We start from the raw sequence: 19845 nt of genomic DNA on the forward strand, positions 1-19845 counted from the left end.
TATTTCACTGAGACTCTTGCTTTCATAAAATGATAACATCCGGCTACATCCAAATATAGAATTGAGCTGCATGGTTATGTACTTGGACAGAGAAAAGGGAGTAAGTTAATCATAAGACTGAAGCAATATCTAAAATATTATAGATAAACAAATATAGTCCTTCTAAACAAAATACTTCATATTAGATAATAACTCGAAAGCAAAGTTCCACATGAACTTGTGCATGTAACTATAGAATATGCAAATTAATGAATTTGAGTTTCTTCTAACAAGGTTAATTCTGTTAGTCCCGCCAATATTGCTGTATTTGTAAATAATAATTCTGCAAAATATAAGTTAACGTAATGAAACAGTAATTAATTCGAGCCTACTGAATTCACAGTGTTTCCTTAAGGAATTTAATCCCCTCCTAGTACCCAAGGTAATGGATTATTTCCTCCCAGGATAGAACGAATCACACACTGGTGTAGCGGTACTTCAAACCCCAGTGTTTCAGCGAACACAAAGTTCGGTAGCAAATCACACTTACAGTTGCTTTGTTTGAAGTTAAAACAATGCAGAACAAAGGAGTAGAAACTCAGAAAATCGTATGGAAATGCTGAGAGGAAGGAGTGCAATGTATAGCCAAATCTGTTGAGCGATTTCAGGATTTCAGTTTGTGTGTTGAGTGTCTTTCTTCAACATCTGCTGCACATATATATAGCAGCCAGTGTTGAAGAAGACCAAACGTCCACCCTCCATGGTGGAGCAAGCATTAGCTTGTTTGTGGAGCAAGCACATTCATGTTTGTGGAGCAAGTACATTCATGGTGGGAAGAGCATTAGGCGGCTGCCTTGTGGTCAATACACGGATTGGAAAATATCCGTTATAAATGCGGATAATCTTACGTTAATATTTACTATTAACAAATAAATTTGGTCCAAAAAATTAATCAATCAATCGATCATTTGACCAAATCCAAATCCAAATCCGAAGCCGAAGCCGAAGCCGAAGCCGAAGCCGTAGCCGTAGCCGTAGCCGTAGCCGAAGCCGAGCCGAGCGAACGATGACGACGACGGCGCGAGGCTTGCTTTCTTCTTAACTCTTTAAGAGCTACAAGAAGAGCAATTATATATATACCACCAAAAATCTCTTCCTCTTCCAATATGGGACAATGTCTCATTGTCAAGAGGGGGAAACTTAAAATTTTACTCAAAAATTTTATTTTTCCTCCATTTCCCATTCACCCTCATTTTAATACTATTTCATCTTAAAACAAAAGCCTCAACAATCCCCCACATGAATGGGGAATGGCTATATCACGGAAGTATGCATGAAAAAACTGTGTGATTTACAAGCAAGGATTAATCGCATCTGGATAAGTAGGTTTCCCTTTGAACTTTCCGTAGTAAACTTATGTCGGATATACTCGGTCAATCGGTAGATTTGATATCTTTGAACCGTCGATCTTTGGTGTATACCTAGACAACCATAAGTCACACAATCAACCCTTAACCGTCTTTGGTTCTCATTGTTGTGTTCGTTTCAGCCATGAACACCGCCTGGTTTCATAAGTGTGTAGAGAACTGGCCTTACAAAGTTCTCCTTGAAGCGGCTAACACTTCACACTTACATAGGTGATTTCTAAATGTGTCATCCTGTAGATACACTATTTGATATACCCCGTATCAAATTTAGAAATCATTAAAAAGCCTTAATGCTTTATCCTTGGTACTGAACATTGTCTCATCACGAGAACGGACTTAAATTTTATTTGACAATGTTGAACCGTCATTAATGACTTTGTTTGATCTCCTTGAACCTAGATCTTGGGATCTCCAGTCTTCTAGGTAGAGTTACTGCCACAATGACTTGTTCTCGGCCATCGCCCCATTCCCCTTGATGATTTCTCAACTACCTCTCTAGTTAGGCCTTTTGTAAGTGGATCCGACACATTATCACTTGACTTTACATAGTCAATCGTGATAATTCCTCTAGAGAGTAATTGCCTAACGGTTTTATGTCTTCGTCGTATATGACGAGATTTACCGTTATACATAACGCTCCCAGCCCTTCCAATTGCCGCTTGACTATCACAATGTATGCATATTGGTGCCAACGGTTTGGGCCAAAATGGAATGTCTTCCAAGAAATTTCGGAGCCATTCAGCTTCTTCACCGGCTTTATCTAAGGCTATGAATTCAGCCTCCATTGTAGAGCGGGCAATACATGTTTGTTTGGACGACTTCCAAGATACCGCTCCTCCACCAATAGTGAATACATATCCACTCGTGGACTTAGAATCAGTTGAACCGGTGATCCAATTTGCATCACAGTATCCCTCAATCACCGCAGGAAAATTACTGTAGTGCAATTCAAAGTTCTGGGTATGTTCTAAATATCCCAAAACTCGTTTCATTGCCATCCAATGAGATTGGCCTGGATTGCTCGTATATCGACTCAGTTTACTTATAGCACAAGCTATATCTGGTCGTGTACAATTCATGATATACATTAAGCATCCCAACACACGAGCATAATCCAATTGTGATATGCTCTGGCCTTTATTCTTTGCTAATGCAAGATTCACGTCAATTGGAGTTTTTGTAACTTTAAAGCCCAAGTGCTTGAATTTTTCAAGTACTGTCTTAATGAGATTGTGATAATGCCAGACCTTGAGGAGTCTTATGGATCTTAATTCCCAGAATTAAATCAGCAACTCCCAAGTCTTTCATATCAAACTTGCTATTGAGCATACGCTTAGTAGCATTTATGTTGGCAATGTCATTACTCATTATCAGCATATCATCCACATATAGGCAAACAATGACTATGTGATTTGGAACATTTTTAATGTACACACATTTATCACATTCATTTATCTTAAAACCATTTGACAACATTGTTTGGTCAAATTTCGCATGCCATTGTTTGGGTGCTTGTTTTAGTCCGTAAAGAGACTTAACAAGTCTACATACCTTCTTTTCTTTACCTGGAACCACAAATCCTTCAGGTTGTTCCATGTAAATTTCTTCCTCCAACTCTCCATTTAAGAAGGCCGTCTTAACATCCATTTGATGAATTTCAAGACCATACACTGCAGCTAATGCTACTAACATCCGTATGGACGTAATTCTTGTAACTGGAGAGTATGTATCAAAGTAGTCTAGACCTTCTCGTTGTCTATACCCTTTGACTACGAGTCTTGCCTTGAATTTATCAATAGTGCCATCATCTTTGATTTTTCTCTTAAAAATCCATTTAGAACCCAAAAGTTTATTTCCAGGAGGAAGATCAACCAATTCCCATGTATGGTTGTTCAATATGGATTCTATTTCACTATTGACTGCCTCTTTCCAAAACAATGATTCCGAAGAAATCATAGCTTCTTTAAATGTTTGAGGCTCATTCTCCAATAAGAAAGTCACAAAATCTGGTCCAAATGAAGTAGACGTTCTTTGACGTTTACTACGTCTTGGATCCTCCTGATTACATGTACTTTCTTTTGTTTCTTCCCGAGGTCGTTTAGATCCTTCACCAAATGACTCACATTCCTTTTTATACGGATATATATTTTCAAAGAACTCAGCATTATCTGATTCTATAACCGTATTATTATGAATGTCGGGATTTTCTGATTTATGAACCAGAAATCGATATACTTTACTATTTGTCGCATATCCTATGAAAACACAATCAATGGTTTTCGGTCCTATCTTTACCCTTTTGGGTTTAGGAACTTGCACTTTTGCCAAACACCCCCACACTTTAAAATAATTCAAGGTTGGGCTTCCTTTCTTTCCATTTTTCATATGGAATGGATTGTGTTTTGCTATGGGGCACTCGATTTAATATTCGATTAGCCGTAAGAATGGCTTCCCCCCACAAGTTCTGTGGTAATCCAGAACTTACCAACAACGCATTCATCATCTCCTTTAATGTGCGATTCTTTCTTTCCGCAATCCCATTAGATTGGGGTGTGTAAGGGCTGTTGTTTGATGAATAATTCCATATTCTAAACATATTTCTTCAAAAGGAGATTCATATTCACCACCCCTATCACTTCTTATCATTTTTACTTTCTTGTTAAGTTGCGTTTCAACTTCATTTTTGTATTGCCTGAATGCGTCTATTGCTTCATCTTTACTATTCAGTAAGTAAACATAGCAATATCGAGTACCATCGTCAATAAAAGTTATGAAATACTTCTTTCCACCGCGAGATGGTATTGACTTCATGTCACAAATATCTGTGTGAATTAAGTCTAAAGGATTTGAATTCCTTTCAACTGACTTATAAGGATGTTTAACATACTTAGATTCCACACATGTTTGACATTTTAATTTTTTCGCATTCAAACTTGGGCAGTACTTCCAAATTAATCATTTTCCACAAGGTTTTATAATTGACATGACCCAAACGTACATGCCATAAATTATTTGACTCAAGTAAGTAAGAAGAAGCTGAAATATTATTAATGTTTTCCACAACCATTACATTCAGATTGAAAAGGCCCTCGGTGAGGTAACCTTTTCCTACAAATATTTCATTCTTACTAATGACAACCTTGTTAGACACAAAAACGCACTTAAAACCGTGCTTAACAAGAAGTCCAGTAGAGACTAAATTCTTTGTCATTTCGGGAACATGAAGGACATTGTTCAAAGTCATGACCTTGCCAGAAGTCATTTTCAGAAATATCTTCCCATATCCTTCAACTTTTGCTGTTGAAGCATTTTCCATATAAACTGTCTCTCCGGGTCCAGCAGGAGCATAAGTAGCAAAAGCTTCTCTAACTGCACAAACATGGCGAGTGGCTCCTGAATCAAACCACCACAGTTTAGGATTTCCCACCAAATTACATTCAGAAAGCATGGCACACAAGTTATCAACATCATCATGGTTTACTACCATGTTTGCTTGACCCATTTTCTTGTCTTTCTTCGGAGCACGATACTCCGTAGATTTATGTCCGGTTTTTCCACAGTTGTAGCAGTTTCCACTGAACCGCTTCTTGCTTGGGTTGTATTTCGGACCAGAAGCCTTCTTCCTCTTTTTGTTAGCTTCAACAATATTTGCTCCCATTATTGTTGAATTTCCACGGCCTCTCCTTTCAGCAGCTTTATTGTCCTCTTCGATTCTCAACCGAACAATGAGATCTTCAAGGGACATTTCCTTTCGTTTGTGTTTCAAATAATTTTTGAAGTCCTTCCACAACGGAGGCAACTTCTCAATCATTGCTGCTACTTGGAATGCTTCGTTGATGACAAGACCTTCAGCAAGTAGATCATGAATAATCACTTGCAATTCCTGGACTTGGGTAATAACAGACTTGCTATCTACCATTTTGTAGTCCAAAAATTTTGCGGCAACGAATTTCTTCATCCCGGCATCTTCAGTTTTATATTTCTTTTCAAGCGCATTCCACAATTCTTTTGACGTCTCCACGCTACTGTATACATTATACAGATTATCATCCAGTCCGCTAAGAATATAATTCTTGCATAAAAAATCAGAATGCTTCCACGCTTCAATCACGAGAAAGCGTTCATTCTCTGGAGTTTTATCTGGCAGATCAGGAATATCTTCCTTGATGAACTTCTATAGACATAACGTAGTTAAGTAGAAGAACATCTTCTGCTGCCAGCGCTTGAAATCAATCCCGAAAAAATTTTCGGATTTTTCTGCCGGTGCCAACACCGGTGTTCTGCTTGTCGATGCGTTGGCAGTCACCATCGGAACAGCTTGGTTTTCGCTTTCAGTCGTCATTTTTTCTGTTAAAAAAAAATGACACAAACAAACGTTTAATACACGTTTTCAAACAGGAGTAAAAATCACGTAGATTTTAATCTCCAACAAATCGCCACGAAGGCAGGTTTTAGTTTGCAGAATAATAAGAATAACACAAATACAATCCGAATCCGAATCCAAATCCAAGCCGAAGCCGAAGCCGAGCCGAGCGAACGACGACGGCGGCGCGAGGCTTGCTTTCTTCTTAACTCTTTAAAAGCTACAAGAAGAGCAATTATATATATACCCACCAAAAATCTCTTCCTCTTCCAATATGGGACAATGTCTCATTGTCAAGAGGGGGAAACTTAAAATTTTACTCAAAAATTTCATTTTCCCTCCATTTCCCCTTCACCCTCATTTTAAGACTATTTCATCTTAAAACAAAAACCTCAACAAATTCTGATATTAATTAATGCATTCCTAAACACAAAAAAACATGTATCTCAAGACCATTACAACATAAGTTGTTTACCCTAACATTTATATCGATTGTGTTTCATAAAAACCCCAAAAGTAGAAATTAATAAATAAATAAATAAATAAAAAGAAAGAGAAGTTAAGATAAATACCTGATTTTCTTGTCACTTTCTCTTGATTTATTATTTAGATTCTCTCTAATTGTCTTTGCCTATGTAATCACTGATTCCGTAGATGAATGTGTATAAGTCTTCTATTCCTCTTCTTCAATTCCAAATTGGTAAATAATGCTAACAGGTGCATGATAAAGAACATCCACAATATTCAAGGCAAACATAGAAGGTGTCCTTCAATTTGTTGTAAATAACCGCTGTGATTTTTCAAGTATAATCCTGACAGTGTAACTACAAATTTTGCAAGTCTCATGTTGAGAGAACTCGTAGTACAAGTGAGTGTGAAAGGATGCATCAATACTCAATAGAATGACTAAGCCGTTATTTTTCTTCTTGTTCAGAATAAGTGAATCGGCATTATTTTTTGCAACTCTTCACAAGTAGGGCTCTTTAATTAATAGGGTACTTAAATAAATAGGATGGGTATTTTAATTAATTAGGGTATTTAGAAAAATTAGAAGGATAATTTTGTAATTTAACTTTTAAGTTAATGGTTTTTCACTTTTATAATAGCTAGTATTAGCGTACGCGCTTTGCGCGTGTGCCTAACTCAATAAAAAAATTATTTAAAATTTATCTTTGAGACATAAAATAAAAATATAAGTTCTTGAAAATAATGAATGTTGGTCGTATATAACTAATAAAAAAATAAAACTGCTCCACGAAAATACTCAATCAGCAGTCAAATAATTCAACTTAAAATGCATTTCAAAGAATGACTGAAGTTAGAATGGGAAGTGTGTATTTAGTTTGGAAGTATCATTTTTCAAGTGAGATTAGTATTTAAATAATACTAATTAGCTAGCTCATACTAGATTTTAAGTATTTAATTACAATTATATTTTTATTCGATAACAATTTTTTTTCAAATAGTAAAAAGTCGATTAGGTGAAAAATCATCCACGGAAAAAAGAAATGATAATTCTTTGTAAATCTCAAAAATTTAAGAATCACTTTATACCATAAATAAAGTCTATAATTAAAATTTCCTTTTAAAAGACATAATTATAGTCAAGAAACTCGATTATATTCAGCTAAATTTAATACTATCTAGAGAAATTAAAAGATCTCATAAACTATCTTGTTGGAATAATTGATAATTTTGGGGTTTGTTATTAATTTATGCTCAATATTCCAAACAATTGTAATTACTAATTTAAAAGCTTTGAAAACTAATATAATATAGAATACTATTATTAGTGGATTAGTCTTCTATATATCGTAAGTATTCTAATATAGAAGAGTTCCAAAGAAATCAGAACGTAAACAAGTTTTAAAGAAATTTAAAGAAACTTCCATATTATCCAAAGTCAAACGTACTTCCTCTCCTTTATTTATTTTATTTATTTATTATATATAATTTAAGTGTAAAATTTATATAAGGTAAAATATTAATGATTTTAAAGGTTTAAATGTCAGAATATTTAATACAGTTCAAATAAGGAAAAAATTTATTATACAAACTGCTAAATGTTAGGGAATTAATTAAATGACTATTTCTAAATATTAGAAAAATAGCCAAATGACTATTTTATCCAGTGTTAGTTCTATTTTGAAAGGGAAAAAAAGACGAACGACATTTCGCTAAAGGCCTTCGTACTTTTAATATAATATAGATATAGACTAGTCTCTATACTCGTGCGTTGCACGAATATCTTATGTCAAATATTACAAATATTACTTTAACAAATAATTAGTAATTGTTAAAGTTAGATAATGAGTTGCTTAAAATAGAAGTTATATATATGTAATGCAAACCAAATCATAATAATGTTGTGATAATCAAATAATAAATTGGAACTAAATAGTTTAAAATTACAAAATGATACGAATAAATTTATAAGTCGGTTAAAGAATGCAATAATATTTAATATTAGTTTTTATTCAAGTTGTTTATCGTGACAAGTATAGTAAGTTTATCCAAATTCATAATTATTTCCAACTTTATCCGTTGTAGTTGTTTTAAATGTTCTAGGTATTGGTAGAGTAGGAATTTGTTGTCGTCATATGTGGAGTTTTAATCTGGAAATAATTCTATTCTTGGATAATATATTTGGAATATTACAATTATATCCACCTTTAACTCAAAATATTAAGAGTATAAAAGTCTATCAAAGTTTCGAGGATATTTTAATCATCTAACATTTAGCATAAATTATTCGTGATTTTATAATTATATATATATAGTATTTTCTTTCTTGAGCTTTCAATAGCGGAGATCCACTTTTGTTAATATGCATTAAGAAATGGATTAAAAAGAATTAAGATATTCACGTAGTTATGCTTTTAGGTATACCATACATTCCTCAAAGTTAATTAAGTTGTTAGAAGTCGTTTTATCTAAGGCAATCTAACAAATTAAAAAATAAGAAGCTTTAAACAATTCCTCTCCCTTCCATCGGTTGACACAACCAGGGAAAGCCAGTACTCCTCATCCGTGAATCACTTTTGGTTACTTTGGCTACCAAAAGCCCATTAATTCGAATACACACAATATTTGCCTACTTTCTAAACATGTCCTCCATTGTTACATATTTGTCCACTTGGTTCATAACACAATCGCAACAACTTCTTTAGTAGAATTCAGCAAAAAGATACAAGTATGATAACAACATGTAATATATATATACACACATATTATACACATATAATATACATATTTTATACACTTTTTGACTAGTATGTGCAATTAGTTTCAATCGACCGTCCAATTTTGTATTTTGCCAAAAATTCTACTTTAGGTAGAACTATTCCATGTCTAACCAAACATGACGGTTACGGACAGGCTAATATAGCAAATCGGTCCATTTGTCGAAGCGAAGAAATCAAAGTGCTGCTGAAATCTGTGATAATGATGTAAATGAGAAAGCATTAATATGTATGTATCCATTTGTAAATTGGTTTCCTTTTTTTCTTTCCCGATAAATTGGTTTTGTGCGATTAATATTTTTCTTTACAAACATGTCATTATGCTCTTATCTGTTTCTAATTGTCTTGTGCATATTGTCCACACATGCATATATTCCTTAATTAATCAAATACATGTCCAGGCCATGATCTGGCCCTCGTTCGAAGTTTCTTGAAAGATAAAAACCATAGGAGTCTATTTGGAATTTAGTCTTTTACCTTGACTCTTCTTCTTGTCCATGCCATAGAAACATCATATTACACCAATATTTTATACTCCTATGTTTCCTCTATGGCCAGGTTATATTTTGGCTCAAAAGTTCACTTTCATTACTGTAAAGTTCATAATATGTCATTCAATCTAATTCTTAATTTGCTATATCTACCCCTAATCAAATGAATGTTACCATAGCCATAAAAAGATCATCTATACACTGATCAATATCCAAGCAATTACATGGTAATTTGTCCTGGAATTGGGACCATGGCTAATGTCTCAATCTCAAATGATAATTTTACCGATTTCCAGGGTGATCATCTTAAAGGATATGAGAGAAATGAATTAGTGATCAATGGCGTCGAAGATCCTTGGTTTGAACTTGAAGATTGTACAGATATTGATTCTGTTTACTCCATTTGTGGCCTTATCAATGAAGAGAATACATCTAATGAACAAGTTACAACCAACTTATTGGAAGATCAGCAACAAAGTATATCAAATTGGATGCAGAGTCAGTTCTCTAACAACACAGACCAAATCAAATCCAGTATTGAAGCACCAAAGGATGATGATTTCCAGCCTCAAGTCCTAGAACTTATTGGCCACTCTAGCAGTGAAAAACCAAATCCATTTTCTCTAGCATCTTTTGAGCTACTGAACAATTATGGCAGACTGATCAAGAAATCGAGCGAGGAAAACTTGAATATTAGTAATGCACTAAGCTATGAGGCACGTGCATGTAACAACCACAAGTTGTCAATGGAAGAAATCCTGATGGTTGCTGGAGAAAGGTATTATGTGAACATCTCATCAAAAAGTTTAAGATGTTAGACGACCTCTGCATACTCTGATACCACTTTAAAGTGTCATATAAAGTTAAAAATGTTAGACAAAGCGTTCTTTTAATTACTTAATTATATTATGTCTCAACAGGTACATCCAGTACTCCACCCAAAGGCTAGACGGTCTTTCTATGTTTATACACCCTTATGGTTCAGCACTCTCAGGACTTAGTATAGAGGAAACAAGGGACATGGAACTTGTCCACCTCCTCCTAGCTGCAGCGGAAGAAGTAAATAACCAGCAATTTCATCTAGCTAGCAAATTGATTTCCCGTTGTATGTGGGTGGCATCTGAATCAGGTAATCCAGTCCAGAGACTTTCTTTCTATTTTGCTAAAGCTTTAGAAGAGAGGATTGATAGATCAACCGGAAGATACACATGTACGGATGAAGATCGCCACCTCAAGTGTATAAAAACTATGGCATTAGGTACCAACTCTGCATTCTTGACCTGCCACCAACTACTTCCCTTCAGTCAAGTGATGCAATTTGCGGGAATTCAAACAATACTTGAACATGTCAAAAGCGCAAAAAAGATCCATTTGATCGATTTTAATATTAGGAGTGGAATTCAGTGGACAGTCTTGATGCAAGCTCTTGCAGAAAAAGGTGACAGTCCAATTAAGCTTCTCAAGATAACTGCAGTTGGAAGCACAGAAAAAGAGAAGTTTGAAGTAACAGGCAACACATTACACAGTTTCGCCAAGTCCTTGGGTGTACCATTTTCATTTGATGTAGTTTTCCTGTCAGATATGAAAGATTTCAAGAAAGAATCAGTCAATATTGAAGCAGATGAGACTGTGGCTGTTTATTGTAACACTGTTTTAAGGACAATGATACCAAAACCAGATTGTTTGGAAAATTTGATGAAAGTAGTCAGAAGCATTGGACCAACAGTTATTGTTATTGGCGAAGTCGAAGCAAACCATAATTCACCATCATTTTTAAACCGCTTTATTGAGACACTATTCTTTTATGGTGCATTTTTCGATTGCTTTGAGGACTGCATGGATCGAGACAGTCCATGTCGAAGAACGATTGAAGGGGTGTATTTTGGCGAAGGTATTCGGAACATTGTAGCTGCTGAGGGTAAGGAAAGATTCACCAGGAATGTGAAACTTCAAGTGTGGAGAGCATTCTTTGCAAGGCTTGGTATGGTGGAAGAAGAGCTTAGTGAGTCAGCTTGGTATCAAGCTAATCTAATTGTCAAGAAATTTGCCCAAGGCAGTTGTTGTAATCTTCACAAGGATGGGAAAGGCCTTATTATCGGGTGGAAAGGAACACCAATTCATTCTCTTTCCATTTGGAAGTTCTTGTAAGGAAGAGAAGTTGGCCTTGTTGAGGAAACAGATAGGATTCTTACTTGCTCATTTCATTTGTATACCATCAACATTCTGTAGCTGGTATGACTATTGGGCATCTCTAAGCTAAATCTAGATTTTGCTCTTATACTCATATGTGTGGGACAGAGGGCTCGTGTTACCTGCTGCCCACCCTTCCTCCTATATTTTGAGAACCGCGTGAACAAAGAGTGTGCAGAAGTAAAGGAGGTCCTCATACAAAGTCGCATACTTACCTAAGCAGTGCGAGAGATTGAGTAATGGGGCGGTTAATCACTACTCCTATCCCTTTAGAGCTAGAATGTTAAGCACAGAATTTCAATACTAATAGACACCTGTTATTAGGCCTGAAAATATGAATAGAAAATTTTGAGTTCTATGACGCCAAAATGTATAACCTCATTGTGAATATGCTTCTGGTTTATCCTTTTATCATTGAACCCAAATCTCTCGTGCATGCAAAGCTACTTTTTTATCCATTCTTTTTAATCAAAATGAATGAATTGATGAACTTCCTAATGAACAGAAGAAGGACAGACAGAAATCAAAGCATCAGCCATTCATCCATGCAGTTCCTTATTTAAAGAAAAAATTGTGAGCGAGGCCTTGTTAATTTCGTGCACAGGTTCTTGTCTTCTTTTTTTCTTCTGAGATATCCATTTGCTTGTATGCCAGGTAGTCTGATATTTTCTACAATGTTATCTAATTGTTATTCACATAATCTGTTACCATCTCGATTTAGAAAATGACTACTACCAACCAATAGTGTAGCATGTCCTATAGTAAGTAGGCTGAATTTCTTAAGAAGGGTCATAAATCACAACACAACCACATTGTCCTTAGTGCCATGTCTTGTTTTATCTCTTGTCCTTCTATTCTTATATTGACTCTAGAAAGCCAAAAATATTACTTCTTCATCTTAAACTCAAAGATTAACATGATATACAACTCCATTTTTCTAGATGATAATGATAATAACTATTTGCAATTAACCCATATTGCCAATCTTTTAGAGGTTTATGTCATCATCTGTCAAAATACTAAGTTAAGCCTTATATGCTCTTCTTTCATGAAGGGTTGATCTGTCAAAATTTTCAAGCTGTCCAATCGCCAGCCTGTGCATAGCTGTAATTTATAGTAATTATAAACTTAGGATTTGAGAAAAACACAAAGATATATTACTCTACTGCAAACCTTAGTGGATCAGGAGGCACTTGCAAATTACCTCAGCTCTGATATGGTCAATCCCTTGTTTCATTTTGCATCATTCATTTCCAACCAAATCTCAGGTAGTGATAGTTCTCTAAGAGGCTGTAGAGAAGATATCACAAAAAGTTACAACCTTTTATCAGTTATGGAGGATTCCACGGATATTCAGAACTTTTGTACCAACTATGGTTTCTATCAAGAATATGCAGCCAATCCACAAGTACAAGAAACGAATAAACAACAAGAAGAAATGAATGTGTATGCAGTCACTCCACAAGTACAAACAGGAAGTCATGTGGACAAGACACCTTTTTTATCTTTGGCTCCTTTTGAATTGCTGAGGAACAATCCGAGCAGGTGGAAGAATACTGAAGGAGATAAAGTTAGAAATTTAAACGAGGGGACCAACGCATACCAGAAGCTCTCAGCAATGCAAATCATGAGACTAGCTGGAGAAAGATTCATCCAGTTCTCTTCTAACAAGTTCATTAACATAAATAATCTTCTCCATCTGTATGGTTCTGCTCTCTCGAACCTTTCTCCTGAAGATAATCAAGATGTAGAACTTGCTCAAATCCTCCTAGCTGCAGCTGAGAAAGTTTCTGACCAACAATATGACCGCGCAAGGAAAATGCTGATGCAATGCCAACTACTTTCATCGAACACAGGTAATCCCGCGCAAAGAGCAGTCTTTTATTTTGCGCAAGCGCTTGAAGAGAGGATCGATAGAGAAACAGGAAGGTTAATTCCAAAAATCCACAGTGTGGAAACAGATGGCAGTATCTGTATAGCATCAAGATTCGACGCCTCACACCTAGCATTTCATCAAGAAGTTCCATTCACCCAAGTGGTGCATTTCACAGGAATTCAAGCCATACTAGAAAGTGTAGCAACAAAATCCAAAGTTCACCTTATCGATTTCCTCATCAGGACGGGCGTACAGTGGGCATCCTTAATCCAAGCAGCAGCAGAGCGAAAAGATAATCCAATTGAACATATGAAAATCACAGTTGTTGAATCAGTAAATAAGGAAAGAGTAGAGGAAACAGGCAAGTCTTTAGAGAGCTTTGCTAAATCCTTGAACTTTCCGTTCTCCTTCAAGATTGTGTTTTTACCAGATAGAAACCAACTGACCGAAGACCACTTTGACGTAAAACCTGATGAAGGTGTAGTAATTTATGCAGCATTCTTTCTAAGGGCAATGATCTGTGAACCTAACTGTTTAGAAACTGCAATGAGAGTAATAAGAAGGCTGCAGCCAGAACTAATGGTAGTCTCAGAAGTAGAGGCAAATCTGAATTCGCCTATGTTCGTGAATCGCTTCATAGACTCTTTATTCTATTACAGTGCATTCTTTGATTGCCTGGAAGATGTAATGAAGAGGGATGATCAACACAGGATGACATTAGAATCAGTGACATACGGAGGCGGGATTCGAAACATAGTGGGAAGTGAAGGAAAAGAAAGGGTGTGTAAAAGTGTGAATCTTGATGTGTGGAGATCATTCTTTAAGAGGTTTGGAATGGAAGAAGTAAAGCTGAGTGAGACATGTTTGTATCAGGCTAACTTGATTATTGAGCAGTTTGCATGTAGGAATTCTTGCAGTGCGGATGTAAATGGAAGGTCTCTCACAGTCAGCTGGAAAGGGACTCCAATCTATTTCACTTCTGCTTGGAAATTCCATTGAGGTTTTTGGCAAACTTTAATTTGTAAGGATAAGTGCATTTGCTTTGTGTGAATTAGACCTTTTTTTGCTAGACCTGTTCCTGAATGATGAGTGTATTTGAGTGAACAAATTAAGTTATAAATGCTCATCATATAGTGTAAAGAACTTTTATATATAGTGTACTCCTATCATTTAGATAATTAGATTTGTGTGTATCACAACTGTTTCTCTTGCATAATTTCTTAAACTCGGTTTCTGCAAACAGAATTATCTTCATTTAAATAAGAATGAGAATTTTTCAATCTGCAGCTTCTATAGGAGAGCTTTAAAGCTTCAACCAATTGTTGACATTGCTACCTAAGGTGGTAAACAAGAATTATTTTCTTGTTTTTGTATCAAGATTTTGGTTTTAAGTTAGGAACCTATTGAATATTCTTGTTCAAAAAATAAAAATTAAGCTACATTTGCAGAAGATTTCTTTACAGCTAGTTTGGATGGTTGTTATGTATCGTTTCATAATATATCATATAGTATTATATTGTATTGTATTGTATTGTACTGTATGGTTTTGATGTATACAATGTTGGGATATATTGTATCGTTTGACGTCGTTTCATGATGTCATGCACTAACAATATGAAGAATAAACTTGCAATATTATAAAGAAAAAGTAAGGCACGAAGTAATATTATTATATAAAAAGGTAGGGTAAAGGATAAAATAAAATTATTTAATAATAAAAAGGGGCAAAATGGGGAAAAAAATTAGGTAACGACGCGACCATACCTAATCGGTCGTTCCATAAAACGGTACTTTTCGTCGTTACATAATGACAAATTTAACAATACGATACAACAAAATTTAAGTAACAATCGAAATATTTGTATTTAAAGTAACAATATGATACAATACACCAGGTAACAACTATTCAAACAAGCTGTTAGTAAAACTAAAACATTATCAATTTGTACCTGGATAATTCCCTCTTGGTCACATGTGCTAAACATAAATTGGCAGTTGAAGTTTATTTAAGGCAAGAAATGGTAAACTTTGCCATGTGTTAGGCATTGTTCTGATTTTCTTACCATATTTGGTTCTCCTATTTCTTGAAGGAAAGGGCTAACATATTTATCATAATTGAGTTTTCCTTCTTGTAGAAGAAAACTATATATCCCCATATTTGGCTAGTCCATTTTCTTGTAGGAAAATGTTTGGAATTCTATAAATTGAGGATCCTTCCTTCTCATTCAGTAGCATCCATAATGTAGGCATATGGGGTTTGAGAGTCTTGTTTAGGGGGAGAACTTTACGGGACAAGTGTAGTGTGTCACTTGTGTTTGCCTCTTCGTGAGGTTGTTCTCTCGATATTTTGTACTCTCTTTAATAAAGTGGATTGCTCATCTCCGCTGTAGACGTAGGTCAATTGACTGAACCACGTTAAATGTTTGTATCACTTTTGGTATATTTCTCGTTTATTCTCTTATTTATCGTCGTTCAAGGTTTGCTTACTGACTTCCGCATGACACCTGATTTTTTGTGGTCATAACAAGTGGTATCAAAGTGAGATTCAAGACAGATTTATCTTGGCGGGTTTAGTCCTAGCCGCAACCTATTTGACGATAATCATTAATTTTTTCTGAGAAATTTGACCGGAGAACTACTCTCGTTGAGACAAACTTTGCAGTGGAGATTTGGAGATGTGGCCTGTTAAAGGTTATTTGAAGAAGGTGGATCAAGGTTATTTTGTCAGAAAATTCAGGCCAAGGGGAGAATTGTTAAGTGTTGTCCTGATTTTCTTACCATATTTGATTCTCCTATTTCTTAAAGGAAAGGGCAACATATTTACCATAATTCAATTTTCCTTCTTGTAGAAGGAAACTATATATCTCTCATATTTGGCTAGTCCCTTTTCTTGTAGGAAAATGTTTGGAGTTCTAAAAATTGAGGATCCTTCCTTCTCATTCAGTAGCATCCACAATATAGCCATATGGGGTTTGAGAGTCATGTTTAGGAGGAAAATTTTACGGGACAAGTGTAGTGTGTCACTTGTGTTTGCCTCTTCGTGATGTTGTTCTCTCGATATTTTGTACTCTCTTTAATATAGTGAATTGCTCATCTCCGCTGTAGACGTAGGTCAATTGACCGAACCACGTTAAATATTTGTATCATTTTTGGTATATTTCTCGTTTGTTATCTTATTTATCGTCGTTCAAGGTTTGCTTACTAGCTTCCGCATGACACCTGATTTTTTGTGGTCATAACAAGTGGTATCAGAGCGAGGTTCAAGATAGGTTCATCTTGGGGGAGTTTAGTTCTAGCCGCAATCTATTTGACGATAATCATGATTTTTGTCTGAGAAATTTGACCGGAGTGCTACTCTCGTTGAGACAAACTTTGCAGTGGAGATTTGGAGATGCGACCTGTTAAAGGTTATGTGAAGAAGGTGGATCAAGGTTATTTTGTCAGAAAATTCAGGCCAAGGGGAAGAATTGTTAAGTGTTGTCCTGATTTTCTTACCACATTTGATTCTCCTATTTCTTGAAGGAAAGGGCAACATATTTGCCATAATTCGGTTTTTCTTCTTGTAGAAGGAAACTATATATCTCCCATATTTGGCTAGTCCCTTTTCTTGTAGGAAAATGTTTGGACTTCTAAAAATTGAGGATCCTTCCTTCTCATTCAGTAGCATCCACAATGTATTCATATGAGGTTTGAGAGTCTTGTTTAGGGGGGAGGGGGGAACTTTACGAGACAAGTGTAGTGTGTCAGTTGTGTTTGCCTTTTCGTGAGGTTGTTCTCTCGATATTTTGTATTCTTTTTTATATAGTAGATTGCTCATCTCCGCAGTAGACGTACCGAACCACGTTAAATATTTGTGTATCTTTTGGTATATTTTTCGTTTTTTGTCCGATTTATCGTCGTTCAAGATTTGTTTACTAGCTTCCGCATGACTCCTGATTATTTTCGGTCATAACATAACATGATAACCAATAAAAGAAGGGTTCTTCAGCATACCATTAAATTTGTTTCTCAAAAATCACTGAAATGTAGAGTTATATTATTTTGGTCCATGAAATATCTTTATTATTCTTGCATAAGCAACAATTAACAACTCAATCCAGTTGCATACTTGGAATTGAAAATTTGAGATTAGAGCACTTCCATTTGAATTGATTGAATTGAAATTTCTAGTATTCCCTCCATTCTATTTTATGCGACACATTTTTATTCACCAAAAAAAGGACATATTTTCCTTTTCGAAAACTATTATACTTATCATCCCCATTTGATCCTTAATGATAGGATTTATTGGGACTCATTCAATATAGAATTAAAGTTCATTCTTTATAAGGAGAGAGAAAATGAAAAGACATGTCAAACTCTTACCACTATTCATTTAAGAGGATAATTTTAGTATTTTACTTATATGATATATCTGAATTGCATGTCAAAGTTTTTATAATTTTGACAAAATACATGAGTTACCACCTAAACTAAGGACCAAATCTCTGTTACGCATTTTCTGACGGTAAAAATCATCTTACACACTCAACCTTTCAAAAGTGTATCTAATATACACCATTTTTTTCTTGACCAATTTTGTAAAACATGTGTAATGTCACGCACCAATAAAATCGCAACACATGTCATTACTATTTTTTAAGAATAAAATACTTAAATTTATAACTACACCCTTTAACCATCTTTTCCCTCTCATCTCTTTCTCTTCTCCGGCAAAGTATCCCCTGCCGTCGACCACAAAAGAAATTCACCAAAACTTATAAGCCCAAGTCAACTGCCCTTTTATTTTTATATAATAGTGGTCAGTTCCTAGCTTCTGGTGCATTCTTGTTTCCTAAATTTTTTTAGATTCAAAATAGAAAAGTTGAAGGGAATGTGAAGAACTAAAATTCTTGAGATGTGCGGTAGATATTAAGAACAAATACAACTGAATTACGGAGTTAGTCTTTTTCCTTCCTCCATTATCACCACCTTATCACTATTGTCACCGCCATAGCTGCCACCAACGATGTAGCTACCACCATCACCATTAACTTTCAAAACAAAGCAACAAATACCACAGTCCCCCTTCTTCACACCCATTCAAAAAAATATTTGTTTGAAAACAAGAGAAATCCAAAAGCAATTGAAGAGGAAAATACTTTAAATGTTTGTTATGATTCTTTTTATACATGAGAAGAAAAGAGAAGAAACATAATATCAAGCTGGATTATAACTTCCAATGCAAAACTCACTTTTAATTGCCTTTAATTTGCTGTAGCGAGAGTTTGCCGGAAGGTGATTTGAGGAATAAATGAAAAATAATTGTGGTGGGGGGGGGGGAGGGGGAGGATGTGTCTAAGTGGGGATGGCAAAGCACAAGAAAGCCAGATCCGGTTTCCCCCTTTTTGTTTATTTTTATCAGATTAAGAAAAGATATAAGGAAAAAGAAAAAAAATTATGACACATGACATTTAATTAAGGATCTGAATAAAAATTTAGATTTTTTACGCACTCAATGTTTTAATTAAACATGCGCATGCCATCTGACAAAAATGATGTGTCTTAGACACACTTTTGAAAGGTTGAGTGTGTAAGATGATTTTTGCCGTCAGAAAGTGTGTAACAGAGATTTGGTCCTTAGTTCAGGTGGTAATTTATGTATTTTGCCTAAAATTTTTAAAGTTTGTGCCCAATCAAGTACATAGAGAGAGTAATAATTCAATTCTAATGATGATTTGTAACTTCGTCTTACTATTTTTGTATTATTGATTTTTGCTATTTACTTTTACAAATGTTTGTATCAAAGTTCTTCCTTATATACTTCTCAGTTCTCATGAGTCGCGCAAAACATTCTTTAATGACTACTACAAATGACTTATTTATGCGGTTAAAATCCATCACACAATTAATTCTTTCCAATTCTTGTTGTATCAATAAATTTATGATATATATTTATTTTTAAATCATATTTTAATTGTGGGAAATAGTAATTACATTGAGTTTGTATTGTAGTATTACTATCATCAGAGAATGTTTGTTTTAATTGTGGATAGTAAATGATAGTTTTGTATATGCATAATTAATATGCAATTGTTGGTTGGTTATCTGAACTTTCAACTCATTCTTCCCCTCCCCTTATGTATAATGAAATAAATTTTACGAATTATTTTAACTATAACTAAACAATATTCTAAATGACGTACTAAATAATGACATAACAAAAGATCTCACACCTAGAAAAATCATGAAAATGCTATAAAAGTTAGTGTTAATTATTTGGTTTATTATCTTTTTT

At 34.9% G+C, this 19845-nt stretch overlaps 2 protein-coding genes across 2 annotated transcripts; both read left to right on the forward strand.

Moving 5' to 3' along the window:
* The first annotated feature begins 9371 nt into the window (after window positions 1–9371).
* On the forward strand, window positions 9372–12061 carry LOC104118976 (scarecrow-like protein 18). The gene is made up of 2 exons (XM_009630365.4): window positions 9372–10280; window positions 10423–12061. The coding sequence occupies exons 1-2, from the start codon at window positions 9727–9729 to the stop codon at window positions 11648–11650; spliced, it is 1782 nt and encodes a 593-aa protein (XP_009628660.1). The 5' UTR covers window positions 9372–9726; the 3' UTR covers window positions 11651–12061.
* Window positions 12062–13025: 964 nt separating this feature from the next.
* LOC104118977 (DELLA protein RGL1-like) lies at window positions 13026–14567 on the forward strand. Its single transcript, XM_009630366.1, has one exon. The coding sequence runs from the start codon at window positions 13026–13028 to the stop codon at window positions 14565–14567; it is 1542 nt and encodes a 513-aa protein (XP_009628661.1).
* The last annotated feature ends 5278 nt before the right edge of the window (window positions 14568–19845 follow it).

Source organism: Nicotiana tomentosiformis, chromosome 1, assembly GCF_000390325.3.
Source record: "Nicotiana tomentosiformis chromosome 1, ASM39032v3, whole genome shotgun sequence".
In the NCBI taxonomy this organism is placed as follows: Eukaryota; Viridiplantae; Streptophyta; class Magnoliopsida; order Solanales; family Solanaceae; genus Nicotiana; species Nicotiana tomentosiformis.